The sequence below is a fragment of the Echinops telfairi genome, unplaced genomic scaffold, assembly GCF_000313985.2.
Source record: "Echinops telfairi isolate 266 unplaced genomic scaffold, ASM31398v2 ScPeMD7_7410;HRSCAF=8448, whole genome shotgun sequence".
In the NCBI taxonomy this organism is placed as follows: domain Eukaryota; kingdom Metazoa; phylum Chordata; class Mammalia; order Afrosoricida; family Tenrecidae; genus Echinops; species Echinops telfairi.
The window spans coordinates 3,046,865-3,065,728 of record NW_022111310.1 but is presented as its reverse complement, the minus strand read 5'-3'; the positions used below and the strand labels follow the sequence as shown (position 1 = coordinate 3,065,728).

At 52.5% G+C, this 18,864-nt stretch overlaps 1 protein-coding gene across 1 annotated transcript in view; it reads left to right on the top strand.

The window, feature by feature from the left end:
• Positions 1 to 18,864, top strand: part of GABBR2 (gamma-aminobutyric acid type B receptor subunit 2) — a 265,401-nt gene that overhangs the window by 37,805 nt on the left and 208,732 nt on the right. The window contains exon 2 of the mRNA XM_004711077.2: positions 5,737 to 5,907. Within this exon, the coding sequence (XP_004711134.2) occupies positions 5,737 to 5,907 (171 nt within the window). The remainder of the gene's footprint in view (positions 1 to 5,736; positions 5,908 to 18,864) is intronic.

Genomic DNA, 18,864 nt, shown 5'->3' with positions numbered 1-18,864 from the left:
AGAGAGAGAGAGAGAGAAGAAGAAGAAGAAGAAGAAGAAGAAGAAGAAGAAGAAGAAGAAGAAGAAGAAGAAGAAGAAGAAGAAGAAGAAGAAGAAGAAATAATGAGCGAACCAAGATTTATTACGGCAAAAAGATATCTGTTTTAAGAACCTCCCATGTGTTCGTTTCAAGAAATACACTTAAGACTATCTTAAGAGACTACAAATAAAAATGACTATCAAAGATATGACAAAATGCAAGCAATACTAAAGCAAAAGTTAGAATATTAATAATCAACATGATAGAGCTTAAAGCAAAAAGTAATCAATGACAATGAAGTTTATTTTACCTTGATAAAAATCTCAATCTTCTTTCAAAAACTATTGATCAAGTGCCTGCTATGCACACCAGACAAAGTACATGTTGCTGAAAAATATATGATCATGAGGGCATCTACGCTCTGATCAACACAAAACTCAAAGCATCTGAAGCTGAAGCAGAAAGACTTGGGGGAATGGTCAGAGATGATCACAGAGAAAAATGATATGTCCCCGGGCTTTGGTAGCTCAAGCAAGCAAGAACACAAAGCGTGTCATGATCATGCATGCAGCGGCACGATAACACATGCTACATGCATGCTAGGTTTTAGTCCTGCTGGGAGCATGTGATGAGTATATCCAAGAGGTACAAGAAGTCTCATACATTCTACAGCTTCCGGCTCCTTTTCCAGCCACTGTGGAATGTGTATAAGCGTTCGCCGTGCATTAGGCCACAAGCAAAACTTCTGTAGACCCTCAAAACATACGCTGCACCTGCTCAATTCTCAAAACCATGCAGTAGATAGAACGAGAAGCAAGAGCAAAATCAGAATTAACTTTAAAAGCACTCGCTGCAGTCACTCCTCGGCCAGCCACAGCCTGTTTCGAAACTAATGTGGTTGGGTGAAATGAGGCAGAAGAGTCCAAAGTTGGGTCTTTAAGTTAGAGCTGTCAGCTGGCAGCTCTGGTGTTTCCAGAGGCTCAGTGATTGTTCTCGGGGAGAAAGGCCTGGCGAGAACACGGGAGGCAGCTGGGACAGTGAGCACTGGTATCAGCATCTATCAGACTTAGCCTGGAGTCTTACTTCTACTTCTTATGGACTGTGGTGGCTATCTCCCATCTCTGCATATTCAAGGGGCTCCTTCTGTGTATTCAAGCCAGAGCTGTTGAGTTGTATCAGTGGATCTTCTTTGGTTGGCAAGTTTTTAAATAATACCAATGCCCGGGCCCAAGACATTCAGACTCAGTTGGTTTAAGTGGGACCAACTCAACAGATTTTTGGAAACTCTGCCCCAGGTGATTCAAGTGTGTGGCCAAGGCAGAGGGCCCCCCACCCTCACCCCTAGCTAGCTGGTGCCCCTAATGCTGAAGTTCAGCAGGGCTGCTAGTTACCTGTAGTTTTTGTCCATGGAGGAAAGTTTTAGGAGGCCAAAGCCAGAGGAACGGTGATGCAAAGCCATCTAATCAAAGTGTGCATTATCTCAAATGGTGCAGAAAATGTCAGTGCAGTTAATATTTTGCACCCAGCATGATTTACATCCCGGGGCATAGACTGTACTCCAAGCGCGTTGTGAACACAATGGGCCATTTACCCGCTGAGCAGTCGCCACTGTAATTACCTATAGGGCAAACATATGAAGCTGTTCGAGCAACAATTAATTGTGGACCTGGAACTAATGGGACAATAACGGTGAATTGTCAACCAGAGTGTGATTCAGAAATCGCATTTTAAAAACCAATATTTTTCCATATTGTACGAGATAAGCATTTTGGGGTGGGATGGTTCATAGCACATCCCTGCTCCTAAAATAGTTGCTCCCCAATTTATTGAATAGCTCCTTCTTAGACTGGTGGGCAGAGTGGGTGACAATGCTGCTTCAGTCGTGAGGGGAAAAATCCTCATGGTTAGGGATGGCACCCCCTGCCCTCCCCGTCTCCCCCCCCCCCACCCGTTGATGTCCTGTTGACCCCAACTCATGCTGGTTCCATGTGTGTCACAGTAGAAGTCTGCTCCTGGCTGATTTAGGGGTAAGAAGATCTCCAGGTCTTTATTGCCTCTGCGTGAACTTGAACTTGAACCACGGAGCCCATAAACTGTTTGCACCACCCCAGGTCTCCATGGGGATAAAATTCAAAACCAAACTCACTGCCATCGAGTCGTTTCCAACTCCTTGTGACCCTGTATTGGGTGTCCAAGGCTATAAACTGCTCAGGGGACCCTAGCCACAGCTTTCTCCCCGGGTGGGCTGGTGGGTTTGAACTGCTGACCTTGCAATGAGCAGCCAGCTTACTGGATAGTCCCACCATGGCTCCCAGGGGGATGCTAAAGAGCATCCATCCCACCCACCCACTTCCAGGGCCTAAATCACACCCGCAGAGAAGGGTGCTGGCCTGGTCTGATTTTCAGGGTCCTCCTTGTGAATCTGTTGGAAGCTGTCTTTTCAGAAACAGGTATGCAACTGTACACAACTCACACATGCACAAAGGTTTTCATAAGGCTCACGACACTTACGGCCTCCTGTAAGAGCCAGCCTATGGAGCTAGGCTAGGATCCTCTTGGCTCTTATTAGGGGGTACAGGACTTTTCATGGCAGGACAGCTCTGACATTTGCCTCTCTGTGGCTTCTCCTTGGCCCCAACTCTACCTGGAAGTGTTTTCACAGTCATTCTACCTTTGACTCATCAATCTCGGGGGATCCCATCTCTGGAGGCCCGGAGGAATTTAGAGACGGGTTCTTAGCGTGCTTCTAGCTCCAGGTAACACTATTGTGTGGTCAACTCCGCTGAGTGGGGTCTGTTGAGGCTGCGGAGTGGACAGAGGAGCTCCAGGGAGCAAGGGCTGTGACTCTCCACTGTCTGAGCCTTCCTGGGGGAGAGGACGAAATCCCTCCTGCCCCAGCTCTGCAAAACCTTGGGGTGGAAAGGAATGCTGCCCTGGGTGACAGGAGAGATCGCAGACAGCAAGGGCCTGGGTGCCACGCCGTGGCTCTCCAGACACTGGGATTGAACTCTGGGAGGTGTCATCGCTAGAGCTGCTGCTGCGACCACCAGGTGGTTTGGAGAGAATGCTGGTGCAGTAAGGAATGAGCTTGCCTCACTTACCGCCTGGAGAGCAAAGATTTTAAGGAGGGAAGGAGAAAGGGATAGGAGGGAGGGAGGACCAGGTAATACCCTGAAAGATTCTTTTGTAACTTGAGGGTGGAATGGCCTTTCTTAATATGACACAAAAACTCAAAGACAGTGATAAAATTCAACCACATTAAATAAATAAAAACAAAACTTTCTGCATCACAAAAGCCGCCATAAACAATGATGTTCCATCTTAGGGAGGGGAAGAGAGAATCCACAATTCCTGCTCACAGGGACTCTTTCCTTAATATTGGCCATTCCTTCTACACTCAGACAAGGAAAAGGCTAAGAGTCCGCTGGAGAATGGGCAAAGGATGGGAACAGTCTGCAGAAAGGAGCCCCAAAGACGCCCCCAAAGAAGAGGTGTTCAACCTCACCTGTGGCGAGAGAGATGCTAGTTATCAGCAGGGCTTCCAACTGGTTCACTCCAGGTCGAACGCCTGCTTCGAGTTGGCATTTCCACCCAGTATACTTGATCCAAATCTACATTTCCACAAGAGTCCCAGGTGACGGTGTCTAGTTGGTAGATCTGGGTGGAGGTGCAAGTGCACAGGAGGAGGCTGAACTGGAATAGACTGGTTCAAAGCCCTGGTTATAACTAGAACAAGATGCTGTTTCGCTGTCAGAGTGGTGGTTGTCCTTACATCGTCTTTGAAAAGCAAAGCGTTTGATGAGCACCCGTGTGCGTGGCAAAAGCAGTAGACCTACAACGTGATCAGTCACAGCAGGAAGCAGGCAGGCCTTAGAACAAGCAACCATTTGACACCCAAAGGCAGCATTTCCCCAGCTGTGGAGGGAGCTCAGAGCTCAGAAGGCAGGAGGGGACAGGAAGGAGGGGAATGGGGAAAGGTCCACCCAGGGAGGAAGTGCAGAGAGCAGTTACATTGTGGGGCTGCCGTCAGTGTCACAAAACAAAGTGTGTATGAATTGTTGGATGGCCGATGACAATAAGAAGGTGTATGCTTGGGTTTGGTTTTGTCTAAGCAAGTCCTAAAGTAGAGCATCAAGCAAACCAAGCTCACTGACAACGAGTCAAGTGCCCGGCGGGTTTCCGGGACTGTAAATATCTAAGGGAGCAAGCAGAAAGCATCCCCTTTCTCCTGCAGAGCAGTTGGTGGTTTTGAACTGCTGACCGTGCAGTTAGCAGCCCAGGGCGTAACCGGACAACTAGTTAGCTCAGGAGCCCTGGTGGCACTGTCTGAGAAGTGTTGGGGTGCTAACCGAAAGGTTGGTGGTTCAAACCCAGCAGCTGCTTCAAGGGAGGACAATGGAGCTGCCCCCTTCTGTGAAAGAAGTCCAGCCTCCATCAGAGTGGACTTCATGGCAGCGGTTGAGTAGTTCATGACCACATTGGAAAAAATGTTCCACCTATGCAGAAATGCATATAATTCCATTTTTCCATGATAAATCCTGATAAAAGTGTTTTCTTTACCTCTGTCAACAAGAATGTGGTAAAATGTGCCCTCTAAATTTAGACATGGCTGAGCGATATGCAGATTGGTACAATCCGTTTGTGACGAGGTACTGCTGTGTTTGTGGTGAGGTGAAGATGAGGCTTTCCACTCCCAGAAAGAAGTCTCGGAAACCCAGAGGGACACGTCTGCCCTGACCTCTTGGGCCGCTGTGAATCGATGGCCGTGAGTTTGAGACTGATAGACTCTGAGGAGTTCTTTGCATGAGGCAAGGGGCCCAGTGTTCTCTGACTAACCCAAAGCAAAGGGTTGCTGGCTCGAAACCACCCAGAGGAGCCTTTTTCAAAAGACCTGGCAACCTGCTTCCACCTGGTCTCAGCTTGGGAGCTCACTTCTCAGCCCACGGGTCAGCATGAGCCAGGATACTCCCGCCAGGTGACTGGGAGGGGTTTTCTGTCTTGTGTGATTAAATCATTAGAAGTTCCTATCCTTTCCAATTTCAATCACAGACCCTACCCTAAGAAAGGAGCCTGAAATCCAAAGATGCCTGTAGACTAATAGGCCAGCAATGGCAAATCGGAGTCCCTGGGTGTCACAACTGGTTATGCTCTGGACTACCAAGAGAGGGGCGGGCAGGTTAACCCACCCAGAATTGCCACAGAAGACAGGCCTGGCAGGCTGTAAGGTCACACCCAGCTCCAAGAGTCCGATAAAGCAGTTCTGCCTAAGCCACACAGAGTGGCCCGGAGTCAAGAATCAGCTCCATGGCCACTAATAACAAGGACAGCTTAAATGTCCCCACATGGAGAAGGATTTGGTAAAGGGCGGTGGAGTCAACAGGCTGGAATGTTACTCAACTATTGAAATGTTTACAAAGGGTGGTATTAAGGGGGTGGAGGGCAGCTCAATTGACTGTGCATCTCAAGAACAAAAAAAAAGCTACAACACAAATGGGGATGGGGGTGGGGAGAATAGATGATTCGTTGTTTTCCTCTCTCTACACTTGGGCGAGTTTTGCCTTTCTCTATTGTCTTGTTATGATTATCCATCGCTTCCCCATGACAGAACGCAACCGATCTCTTGCTCCGTGTGGGTCTGCCCCACGCTGGGTGTCTTCCCGTAGGCCAGAGCAGCAAGGTTCCTCCGTCAACAGCCTTGTCTCTCTCGTGTTTTCCAGCTTTCCTTTGCTGCGACCACGCCTGTCCTGGCAGACAAGAAAAAGTACCCCTATTTCTTTCGGACCGTCCCCTCGGACAACGCAGTGAACCCAGCCATCCTGAAGCTGCTGAAGCACTTCCAGTGGAGGCGCGTGGGCACGCTGACGCAGGACGTGCAGAGGTTCTCCGAGGTATGTGCCCAGCCTCCCAGCCAGGGGACTCACAGAGGGCGGGCTCGCGGGCGGGCGGCTTTGAAGGCTTGTTTCCGCAAGGGCCAGGCTGTTTCCCCTTGATAAAAATCTGAGGACCGTGGGCACAGAGCTCCGCCCCCCCAGGATGGATCAGGGGTCGGATTTCCCTTCTGGTTGTTGGTTGCTGGCAAGCTGGCGGGGCTCCGTTCCTCGGTGAGCTGTCTGTACAGATGTTGTCCGCGATTGCGTGCAGTTGAGTTGGTGCTGACCCACAGCGTCCTCGGGCAGAGCGGAATTGCCCCCTAAGGTTTCCTGCGCTGTGATGCTTTGGGGAGCCCATGGCCAGGTCTTCTCTCCCACAAACCCATTGGGTGGTTCTTACCCACCAGCCTTTGGGTGAGCGGCTGAGTGCTTAACCACCATGCCACCAGGGCTCCTACAAGGCCTGTCATGGGCGTTTAAAATGGGCATGCGCTGCTAAGAAGGCCTCTGAGAGGAGGTGTTTTGAGAAGAGCTAGTTTAGAACCACAAGCCCAGGATCGCCGTGGGGTGGGCGGCTGGTTTTGTATTCACATCTCACATACAGACATTAACATAGTGTTTGATTTTTTTTATGTTTAGTTTTTGGGCAAAATGTAAATAATGCCCAAACTATTAAACAAAACCAAAGTCACTGTCATCGAACCAATGCCGAGTCATAGTTAACCCCATGGAGACCGTCACTCTTTGCAGGAGTAGGAAGCCCTGCCTTTCTCCCAAGGAGCATCTGATGGCTGCACACCACTCACCCTGCACTTAGCGGCCAAACTCATAACTGTTGTGCCATCAGGGTTCGGCCCAGAGGACAGTTAATGGCAAAGTCTTTAGAAGAGAGTTTAGAGATCTAAAATCTCTAAAATTGGCATGGTGTTTGGCTGAGTACATACATCAGCCCTGGCTTCACAGTGGGTCAGTGCTGGGCTGCTAACCAGAAAGTCAGCAGTTTGAACCCACCAGCCAGGTATTGGGAGAAAGAAGAGGCAGTTTGCTTCCATAAAACTTACAGACTTAGAAACCCTGGGGAGCAGCCGAGTCGGCCCTGATAGCATCACTGTGGGTCCCAAATGACTCCACAGTAGTGGGTTTGCATGAAAAGTTGTTCCCAGCCTTTTATATCACCATCAATACCACAGCACAGGTGGGCAGGTACCTGCCACTACCACGATAGGGGGTGGGGTGGGGGGAGGCATGCACCTGCCAATACTGCAGTATACATGCACCTGCCACTATCACAGCACAGGGGGGACACCTCTTCATGCCTACTTGTTAGTCTTGGTAAAAGATTCTTAGGAGTACAATTATTGGGTCATTTACCCTTCTGAGAGGAACTGAGCTCTACAAAGACTGTTCCAATTTCTGGTCCCCTGGCAGCTTTAGAAAGTCCCATTTCCACACGTCCTCATCCACAGGGGACTTTAGCAAATCTTACACACACACACATATCTCATTTCAGATGAGTACAAAATTGCCACCTGTCCTCCTTTGCCATTTGTGTTGTATAGCTGAAGTACCCATCCCCTCCCAGGTGTGCGCTCTGCACTCAGGAACCCCCTGAAGACAGGACACCCAGGTGTGCTTAGCAGCCCTGAACCGGTGCTGTGTGGGTGTATCCACTCTCTGGGGTTGCTGTGACAAAGGGAAACAAATGGGAGGGATGGATGGAAGCAAAACAAGTGAATTCTCTTGCCGCTCTGGAGGCTCGAAGTCTGAAAACAAGGTGTTGGCAGGACCTGACCGTCTGCAGGGTGGCGGGAAGACTCCCTCTTTCCTTCTCCTAGCCTCTGGTGGCCCGTGCCATCCTTAGTGTCCCTGTCATGTGGCTTCAGCACGCCACCTCCTTCCTGGACACCAGCCATGGGATTTAGGCATCCCCTGGGTCCGGTGGGACTTCATCTTCACTGCATGATTTCTAAACGAGGCGACACTTTGAGGTTCCAGGTGGACACGGATTTGGGAGGGCGGAGACGGGAACGGAGGCCAGTGTGGCGAGGGCGTGTTTGGGTGCTGGTACTCAGGCAAACCTAGGAGCATGAGCCAGCAGGGCTCAGCTGACGGAGGGGAGGCCAGGGAAGAGGGAGAAGCTGGAGGGGGTTAGGAGGAACGGGAGCCTGGGGTGACAAGTGCTGCCTGGGGGTCCCACTCGGCTCTGTACCCCACCCACCTCCCCAGGGCTCTTGTCCCCACGTCACTCAAGAGGAGGAGCTGCGTGATGCCTTGGCTGTGTGATTTGGGGAAAGCCACCTCACTTCTCTGAGCTGCAGCCTCCTCCCCAGTAGAATGGGGCCCGTGATCCTTCTCAGAGTTCCTGCCAAAACCGAGCAAGCATTGGGTCTGAAGGGGCTCTGTGAACGAACGGCAAGGCGGTGCGCAGAGGGAGGTTTCCCAGGCTCAAAGAGAGATTCGTAGCCCTGGTGGTCTCTACCCAAGCAGGGCAAGCTTTTCCCAGGCCCGAGGGTGCCTCCTTTCCCCTCCTCTCTGCTTTTCAGGCCCCAGGAAGGAGGCACAAAAGGATCTTCGTCTCCAATGGGAGTCGGTCACTCCTTGCCAAGCACCGAGAGGAAGGGACTGCTGGAGGGCTGCCCTTCGCAGCAAGGACAGATGCTTTGAAATGAGTGTGAAGCAGGTTGCTGGCGGTGGGGTGGGGGAGCAGTCGCTGGAACTCTGGATCCTGCAGTTTTGGGTGGGACTTGCTTCTTGTCTAGTAGGATCTTTGGTCCTCAGAGCCTGGGAGCTCTTAGGGGCACCTCCCCTAATGCCCTCAATGTACAGAAGAGGAAACTGAGACCCAGAGAGGGGAAGGGACAGTGTCTCGTGAAGTCATGAAAAGTTATCCACAGGGAAGTCAGACTGAGGCCCCGAGACCCTGGTCCCATTCCAACCTTTCCATCCACAGCTTCCTGTAGTCATACAGGAGATTCCTGCGTATAACCTCAGGGCTTCAAACCGGTCTGCTGAGACCCTGCTTTCCCACCCCAGGCAAACTGAACCAGAACCTCCGCTCTACAAGATGCCTACGTCCGAATGACCTGGAGAGCCCGGGCCAGGCGATCTGGATGGCACTGTGGGTTAGATATTGGCCACTAACTATAGGGCCTGGCAGTTCAAACCCACCAGCTGTGCTGTGGGAGAACCATGAGGCTGTCTGCTTCGATAAAGATGGACAGAAGTCTGATCAGGTTGGCATGAGTCAGAACTGCCTAGCTGGCAGTGGCAGTGGGTGTGGTTTGAGTTTTCTAGCTGGCGTGGAAATGTACATTCTCAGCAAGGGGGCAGAGGGTGGAACAGGTTTATCCCTGGTGTAAAAGCCTGAATCAGTTATAGGGAGAAGCCTGGATCCTGATGGGGGTCAAATGTTGGACAGATTCCCAGTCATTGTCACCTCTAGTCACAGAGGAAGGGAAAGAGCCCGAGTCCAGGCCGGGCTGGAAGCCTGGCCCTAGGCACAGTTGGGCCAGTGGGTTCTCTGTGACCAGGTGTGGCCAGTTGGGTGCCACCTTTCCATCTCTGCCCAGCTGTGAAAGACTTTCTACCGGGATTTCACGCAGCATCTCAGCGGGAAGCCTCCTTCCCAAGGACAGGAATTTCTGGCAGGGACCCCTCTTGATTGAAATCACTCAGCCCAGCTGACTCCTCTTGAGGCCCAAGGGCTTTGGCATCTCTGCCCCACTGTCTGGGCTACAGGGCTGGAGTGCAGGCCCTGGAATCCCGCCAGGGACTAACAGCTTTCTGTGAGTGCAGAGGAAACTGGATTCCTTTTATGAAAGCGGTCGATCCGCTGGGCAAAGCACTTCTGTTCCGGACTGGTGCGCTGGGAGGAAAGTCCAGCGAAAGGGGGCTGGGGTGGAAACCTTCATCCCAGGGTGTTGAGGACCAAGACGCCAGGACTGTGGAAGAGAGTGCCCAGTCCCTGGGCCTCGAGGCCAGGTGACCTGGAGACTGCTGAGAACGTACTTGACCTCTCTGACTCTGGGGTTCTCAAGTCCAGAGATGCTGCCGGGGTTCCTGGGGAAAGCTGGCGGTGGAAAAGGTGGAGCTTGCCTGGTCCTGCCTTCTCTTGATCAAAGATGTACGTATAATGATGATAGAGGAGGGGCTCGGTGCTCGATGGGCTGGCCTTTGGCCCATGGTCATCAAAACACAGGCTGTGACTCCGGCCATTCACTTGCCCCGTGAACATCCCTTTACCTCCCGTATGAACGGCCGGTGGTCACTCCTACCTTACAGGTGGTGGGGCTGAGGGTGGGGGGTGGGGAGGGTATATGGGGGGATAAGGTGGGTGTGTGTAAATGGGCTTAGGGGAGAAAACTCAAATGTCAGACCTCATCACAAGAAGCCTACTGTTTGGGGATGCACTCTAGGAACATACTCTTTCACTCAAAAACCAGGTCAACCGAGGGGCCACTCTGCCCCCAGGTCAGGGGCATGGGGGGGGGGACTGTGCTGTGGAGGGACACAGAGGAGCCGGGCTGGCCTTGGGCTCCAGGCGTCCTGCTTCCTACTTCACAGCCCAGTTCTGACTGCCCGTTGGAAACCCCGCTCTGAGGGGGCAAAGGGAAGGATGGGTGCGGCCTGTGACTGTACAATGACCTTTAAATTGTCGACATTGGATTTTTGACCGTTTCATTGAGCGCTGGTTAGCACACTGCGACGTCCACTTCCGCGGTTTGCGGTGGATCTACACAGCTGCGCCACTGCCGGTGGCTCGGTGGGCTGGGAACAAAGAGGTCTGTGATTCAAGCCCAGCAGCCCCCCTGGGGGAGGAGGCTGCATGGAGAGTTACAGTCTCGGGAACCAACGCGACCGCGAGACTACAAGTCGGAATAGACTCACTTGGTGGTGGTGGGTTTAGATTGGGTGTAGAGCGGGGGTCTCCGTCGGCACAGGCAAAGCCCTCCTGCACCGCCAAGGCCCCTTCTCTGATGCCTTAGCTTTGCCTGCTCGGGAAATTCTCTGTGAAGGACTTAGGCTATAGGGAGTCATTTGTGACTCCTTTCATTTAAAAGTTTCCACTCCAATTCTTTTCTTCCCGTCTTTTAACTCTTTGTGGTGAACCCAGCAAAGCTGGCCAGAGTGGGTCTGCAGCCGGCAGTCAGCGACTCGGATGGATGCGTTCCGCTTCTCCCCGCCTGTCGCAAGCCCCTCGCACATAGCCGCACTCCTCCCACCTCTTCACTGTTCTTTCCTTCCTCTCTCCTAACCCTCAGAACTCTGTCCCTGATCCCAATGGTTGATTGTTCTAGAGCAGTGTTTCCCGAAGTGGGTGATACAGTGTGGGGTGCAGTGCTGGAACAAACCAGAGGGGTTGAAAAGCAGATGCCTATACATGATCCTGGATGGGGGGCGGGGGGGGGCGCTATAGAACAAAAGGTTTGCATGGCCTGGGGGTGCTCAGAGGGATTTTTTTTTCTGAGAAGGGAGCAGTAGGGAAAACAAGAGAACCTATGGTCTCAGGTATGTGCGCCTCCATAGGGTTACCCTTCCCTTATAGACCTGCCTGTTCTGTGGCTGAGAATTGTGCCCCAGGAGTGAGTTCAATTCCAGACACAAAGGGCGCTCCAGGGCCATCGCCTCAGGGGTTCTACCAGTCTCTATCTGACCCGCAAGCCAAGTCTCCTTCGTGACAGCGAGTCTTGTTCCACATTCGTCTTCCACTCTATCCCGCCCCGTGGTGTCTCACTTCTTCCATTTAACACCAGGTGTCTCAGGTCAATACAGGTTGTGGGAGGTGTCCGTGTCACTAGTGTGTTCAAAGTATGTGAGGCAACGTATCACCCGCTGTATGTCTAAGGAGCACCTTCCCAGACCGATCTGTGCTTCTGTCAGTCCAACACGATCATTCAAAGGTATTGATTCTACTTCAGTCTTCTTCATCCATTGGCCCAGATCCTAAGACCTGGTAAAGGTTAACAGTTAAACCATCCTTGCCAAGAGGTTCTTTTGAATCTCCGTTCTACGATGCAGCGCACCGGTTCTCTAAATGCCTTGGCAGAAATCTCTCTGCTCTCCTTGGCCTCACTTTCCCCCGCTGTCAGATAAGGGAGTTTGGCCAGTTGACCTCTGATAGTCCTGCTACATTAGGACAGAAGTCTCGGAAGCTACGGCCCTCAGCCCTCACCTCGCTGCTCCCAGGAGTGTGTAGCTGTGAGAATGACTTCGCCTCTTTGTGCCTTGGTTTGCAATGAAAATAACATCATTTACCTTCTGGGGTTGTTGAGAGGTTTGTGTAAGAGGCATGAAGTGCTAAGAAAATGGCCCAGCTCATAATAAGTACCAAACCAAGGAGAGTGTTTATTTTCAGGATCATCTAGGACCCGGTTCCTTAGCCCGTGGCTGTGCCAATTCCAGAGGAACCCCCTCAGGAGTGGCCCTCTGCTCCTCCACGCAGGCTCTGAGACCCCTGCCTGGTCCTCCGAGACCCTGGGGCGTCTGGAGCTGACCTTTCATTTCAGAGGCTTCCCTCAGATGGCAGACGCCGCCAAGGCCTGAGGTGTGCCCACACCAAAAGGTCGCCATCTGCATGCCTTTCTCTGCAAAGCAACTGCCCTTCCAAGGCCCTTTGAAATTGCCCCGCTTACCTGGTTTCCATCTGTCCCACCCAGAGGGTGCCCCAGTCAACTCCTCTAAAGTTGCTCTTACCATGACGGAGCCGGAAAGGTGCCTTCATGCTGTGATCTAGCGTCGTTATTAGCACTGCCAGCCCTTCCCTGCTGCTCCGACCAGGGGTGGGCTCTTTAGCATGGCCTGCAAGGCCCTTTCGTGGCCCGTCCTTCCCCCACCACCACCCCCTCCACCCCCCTGGCTTCATTCTCTGTCTCAGCTGTCCCCACCTCCCCATGGTGCAGCCACATGGCACTGCTGGCTTCTCACTGCCTCCCCCTCCAGCTCCTCTTCCTGCCAGGCCGCATCAGGTGTGCCTCCTCCTGGGCTCCTCCCTGCACCAGCTCTGCGAGGGGGCAGCAGGATCCGCCACCTGTGTCCGCTCTAGGCCGACGCGCCCCGTGGGTGTCTCCTGGCCCTGCACAGTGCCTCGGCATCGACGGGGTCTCAGATAATGCCTCCCTCTTCCAGCCCTGATTTCAGACAGAAGTGTCTCTCTGTGGTCCCCAGTCGGCCTGTCTCTAGTGGGCTGGGGTGGGTGAGATTCAGAGGGGGAGGGTGTGGATAATTCCAGCCCTGGTGCGTGGGTTCTGTTGACCCACTCTCTGCCATAGCCACTGGGTACCGCCGCCCCACCCCTGGAAGGCAGACCTGCAGTCATCTCCTCATCTCCAGCCTCTTTGGATGTGAAGTTGTTGGCCGGGGCAAACTTCTCTGAAGACGTCCACAGAAAGCGCTGGTTGCTTCCACACGAAATGGGCTTGGGCCTTTGGCATGTCCACATTTCCATTTGTGTCTGCCTTCTGTGTCTTGGCTTGGCCACCTTGGGAAGTTCGCTCTGAGACCAGAAACCCCAACTTGCCACCATGGCCCCTGAGGGGTTCCAAATCTGTAACTCTTTAGGGAAGTAAGAAGTCACATTTTTCTCCTGAGTTGTGGGTGGTGGATTCGAACCGCTGACTTTGTGGTAGCAGCCCAACATGTGGCCACTTGGCCACCACGGCCCCTTTCATTCATCCTTCCAGGGTCAGAATGACTCGGCGCAGTCGTTCCCAAAGTGGCCCCCAGACCTGCAGGATCAGCGGTCCCCAGACCTGGAACCAGAGCAGATTAGCAGGCCCCATTCAAGACCACTGAATCGGACACTCGGGGGTGGCGCTCAGCAATCCGAGATGCTCAGCCCCCAGATAGTTCTGAGGCACACCAGCATTTGAAAGCATGGACATCCTGGGTGGCACACATGTGAAGCACCTGCCGACTAACAGAAAGGTTGGCGGTTCAGACCCACCCAGAGGCACTTGAAGGAAGGCCTGGAGACCTGCTTCCAGCAGGTCAGAGCACTGAGCACCCCAGGGACACAGTCCCACTCGGACGTGCAAGGAGTCACCATGAACCAGAATCTACTCGATGTCACCAGTTGCTTTTGGGGGGTGGGGGGATCAGGGATCCTTCAGGTGAGACTGCTGTGCTTCTAAGCCCCCTGTACCCGAGAAAGGACAAGCACATCCCTAGGGCTGAGTGTGCAGGGGGCATCCCCCGGGTTGCCAGCATCGGTGTGGTCAGATCACTTATCCTTAAGAGGCGGGAGGCGCTTCTGCCTGGCCAGTGGGCTGGTGCAGTGGAGGGGCATTTCTTTCAAGACCTGGCCTAAAGCAGCTCTTCAGTGGACTGGACTTGGAGGTTCCTTTGGGGTCAAGGTTCAGAGCCCCGGAAGCCTCAGCCCTCTGAGTCCAGGCCCCATGTGGATAGGCTCTGGGGCTCAAGCAACACCTGTTCACTCAGGTGCACTTCCCCAGAGCAAACCGCCAGCTGGCCAGTAGGTTCCCATCCTGTCCTCATGCGAGACTTTGAGGTGGGTGTCCACCCCTCGGGGCCCTGGGCTTCCCAGGCTCCCCTGAGTCTGGTGACCATTGTGTGCATAGTGGTGGTTGTGGCCAAGGCCGACCTCCAGACAGGCTCCTGGGTCTAGCTCGGAGCCTCTCTCCCCGGGGACAGTGGAGGGAGGAGGCCAGCACCCCAGTAGTGGTATACATCATAAGACCCTGGGACTTGGGGTGCTTCCTCCATAGCACTGCACCCTGGGTCCTCAGAGTGGATCACCCACCCCCACATCAACATCCAGAGTGATGAGTTGCAATCAAGTGCACCCCACTCATGAGGGTCCCCGGCTGGCAGAGAAGAACTGTGCTCCGTAGGGCTCCCGACAGCTTGTTTCTTTGGAAGGAGATTGCCAGGCCTTTCCTCCTAGAACATCTCAGTCTGTGAGCCCCCCCCTGAAGCTAGTCAGCACCACAGCAGCCCTCAGCCTCCACTGGCAGGGGGGCAGTGTCCGGGAATCGAACCCAGTTCTCCCACACTCAAGGCACGATGCCCGTGCTGAACTGCCTGGCCCCCTCGTGGAATGCTCACACACACACACACCCAAAACACCATCACCCCTCGCCCACCAGCAAGACGAAGGCATCGTCTCTGTTCTCTAGAGCAGACCTGCGGCTGGGGGTGGCAGTTGTCCACATGCACCCAGCTTTACACTTGCCCCAGCCAGAGAAGTCTGGAGCTAGTGACCTCCCCACGCCCACATGACCCACCCCCTACCCCCACCCCCACTGCAGAACGAGGACTCACTGTGTCCTGGCCAAGCGCCTCACCCGCCACCTCGAATCTTTGCCCCTGAGTCTGTATTTAATACTGAGAGTGATTCCACACCATTCCCACACCGCTCCTAATACCTGCGCCGCACAGCAAACTTGGTTGCAGCCGGGCCTTTTGGCTCATGTTGGGCGGTGCATTGTAGAGTGTGTGGGTTCCCGGAGCTATTCCGGAACATTCTGCCTTTGGTTATTTTTCCCCCAAGGCCCATCTGCCCGATGGGTAGTGCCAGAGAGGCATGAGGAAAGAGGGGCGTTTCGGAAGAAGGTGGGTGGGGCCCCAGGACCCGCTGGAGGCGCCTGGAGCTGGCCGGTCCGAGGTGCAGGATCGGAAGGGAGCGTGGGCTGGGCAGAAGCGTGCCTTCCTATTTAGACTTCACCGGCCCGCAATGGGGGTCCCCAGGAGGTTTCTAAGCTGTAGCACACTGAAGGACAAACTTGTGGGGATGTCCAGAGGCCAGGCACCCCCACCCCCGGGCTGGGGGAGGGGGGGCTCACTGCAGTGATTCAGAGGAAGAGGAAGAAGATGATCCTTACATCCTCCCGGATGAACTTTGTGTTCTCTTTGCTTCTATTTTTAGTCTTTGTTTTTAAGATATGACTTTCTGTCACCCTCGTGGCATTTATTTCACGCAGGGAACTTGGAAAATACAGAAAGGCAAAGAGGCGCATGAAGACTCTTGCCGCCGTCCTACCCTCTGCCACGCCCTTGCTAACAGCAGACACAGGTCTTCAGGGTGCTTCAGTACACCTAGAGGGATCTCCCTAGACAATCCCAGGCTCGCCTGGTGCGAGCGGTTTCTCCCACTTAGCAACCCAGTGGGACTGTTTTCCCAGGTCCCTGTGACTCAGAATGGTGCCCTCCTGCCACATAAACTGCCCCCACCCCACCCCGTGCTACAGACCCCTTGGTGGTGCCTTGCTCTGGGCTTTGCTCCAATCTCACTGACCCTACAGTCTGCTCCCCTCCTTCCCATGCTCAGTGTTTCTGCAGAAGTTCTGCCCATGGATGGCCTTCTGAACTGGGTTTCAGAATATGGTGATCTGGTAAAAAATCTCTGCTGTCTCAAGGAACTTGAAGCAGAGCGGTGTCCTCATTTCCTAGGGCTGCCGTCACAAAAGACCAGAAAGTGGTCGGCTTAAAATGACATGGACCGTGCCTCCGGGCTGGAGGGTGGAAGTCCAGCCCGTGTGGTGGCAGGGTCATCCTCTCTGAAGGCTGTAGGAGCTCCCAGGAGCTGTGGGAGCTCCCTGTGGTCCTTGGCTTGTGGCAGCAGCATCCACTGTCTGCCTCAGTGTCATGTGACCAGCTTCCCTCTGTCTGGGTCTGTGGATCTTCTCCTCGCTCACAAGGACACCACTTTAATGGGATTCGAGTACGCTGTCAGGTACGTGGTAGACTGCTAACTCCAAGGTCAGGAGTTCAAATGAGATGATCTTTACAGCCTCCCAATAAATAAATAAAAACCAAATTCACAGCCAAACTCAACCCTGACTCATATAGGACAGAGCAGAAGTGCCCCTGTGGGTTTCTGAGACAGGAAATCTTTGTGGGAGTGGAAAGCCTCGTCTTTCTCCTGAGGAGCAAGCAGTGATTTCAAACTGCAGCCCTTGCAATTAGCAGCCCAATGCGTAACCCATTACTCCACCAGGGCTTGATTCACACCCTTCTGCAGGAAGCCCTACGGAAGGTTGCTATGAGTTGGAACAGACTGGATGGCAGTGGGTAACTCCTGCCTGACTTTTTGTTAACCGATGACATCTTCAGAGACCCTATTTCCAAACAAGGTTGCATTCACAGGTCCCGGGGTTAAGACATTGGTGTATTTTGGGTGGGGCAGGGAGCACAATTCAATTCTTTTTTTTTTTTTTAATCAAATTTATTGGGGCTCATACAATTCATCACAATACATAGATCAATTGTATAAAACACATCTATACATTTGTTGCCCTCATTATTCCCAAAATTCGCTTGCCTCTTGGGTTCCCGGAATCAGCTCATTTTCCTTCCCCCCCTCCCCTTCCCTTCCTCCTCCCCTCTCCCCCATGCACCCTTAATAATTCATAAATTATTATTGTATCATATTACACTGTCCGGCGTCTCCCTTCACCCACCCCGCTGCTGCCCGTCCCCCAGAGAGTAGGTTATACATAGCTCCCTGTGATCCATTCCCCCTTTCTTCATCCCCTTTCCCTCCTGGTATCGCCACTGCCACCCCTGGTCCTGAGAGGTTCATCTGTCCTAGATTCCCTGTGTTTCTGATTCCCATCTGTCCCGCTGTGCTTCATCTGGTCTAACCAGGTCTGCAAGGCAATATTGGGGTCCTGGTAGTTGGGGGGAGGAAGCATTTTAGAACCAGAGGAAGGTTGTGGGTTTCATTATTGTTATACTGTACCCTAAGTGACTCATCTCCCCACTACCCCTCTGCAAGGTATGTCCAGTTGTCTAGAGATGGGCATTGGGTCTCCACCCTCAATTCAATTCTTAACAGACGGAAAGTAGACGTGTATTCTCTGTCGCCGTCTTTATCGAATCTGTTCAAAACCTTCAACTCCACACTCACCCACTGCCACTGAACCCATCCCAGCGCATCTCTACCCTGCGGGACAGAATGGGACTGCCCTCCGGGGGCTATAAATCTTTACAGGAGCAGAAAGCCTCCTGGAGTCGTTGGTCTGGAAACACTGACTCTGCAGTTGGCAGCCCGACGTCGTCACCATTAACACCGCCAGGGGCCCTTTGGCCCCACAGATGGGCGGTCACTGACTCAAGAAGACTCCCGTTATTGAGCACAGAGGTAGTTGCCAATCTTTCTTGGTGCAGTGAACTCACGCGTCTTTGTGGGAACCTCTCCGATCACTTTCCAAGGGGATCAATTCTTCGAAATAGTGCGTGCACGTTTTTGAGCCTCTTGGTTCCCCTTGCCAAGTTGTCCTCCAGAAAGATCATAGCAAGCCGGAGTTTCTGAGCAGTGTGTGAGCGCTCAGTGCCAACACGGTGCATTTTTTTATCCTTGGCAATTGCTATTTTAATTTGCATTCCTTTGATTCGCAATGAGATTGGATTTATTTCTTACTAGGAATCGCTCTCATCTCTGTTTCTCCTGTTCTTAATTGGCTGTTCGTGTCGTTGGCACATTTCCCCATTGAAGGTCTCTTTTTCTCGCTGCTCAGAAGAGCCCTGCATAAAGTAAGGGTACCAATCCTTTGTCACAAGGTGCAGATTTTCTGAGAGTGTTTCATGTGACGTTTAACTTTGTTTATGATGTTACTTGATGTATTGAAATGTTCAATTTTTGTGTAGTCAAATTTATCAAGATATTTCTTTCTTTTTTCGCTTCTAACATAGTAGTCAGAAAGCCCTCCTCTTTCCTAAGAGTGTTCTGAATCATCATCACCTCTATCTTCTTCTAGTACTTTTATTACTTAATTTTTCAATTTATCTCCAATTTTGGCATTTGAAGTATCAGAGCTTTCTTTCTCCTACTGCGTAGTCAATCCATTTTCCCTCCAACATTTCATTAAAATCTCTTTCTTCCATTCATTGGAGCCCTGATAGTGTAGTGGTTACCTGTTCAGGAGCCCTGATAGTGTAGTGGTTACCTGTTCAGGAGCCCTGATAGTGTAGTGGTTACCTGTTCAGGAGCCCTGATAGTGTAGTGGTTACCTGTTC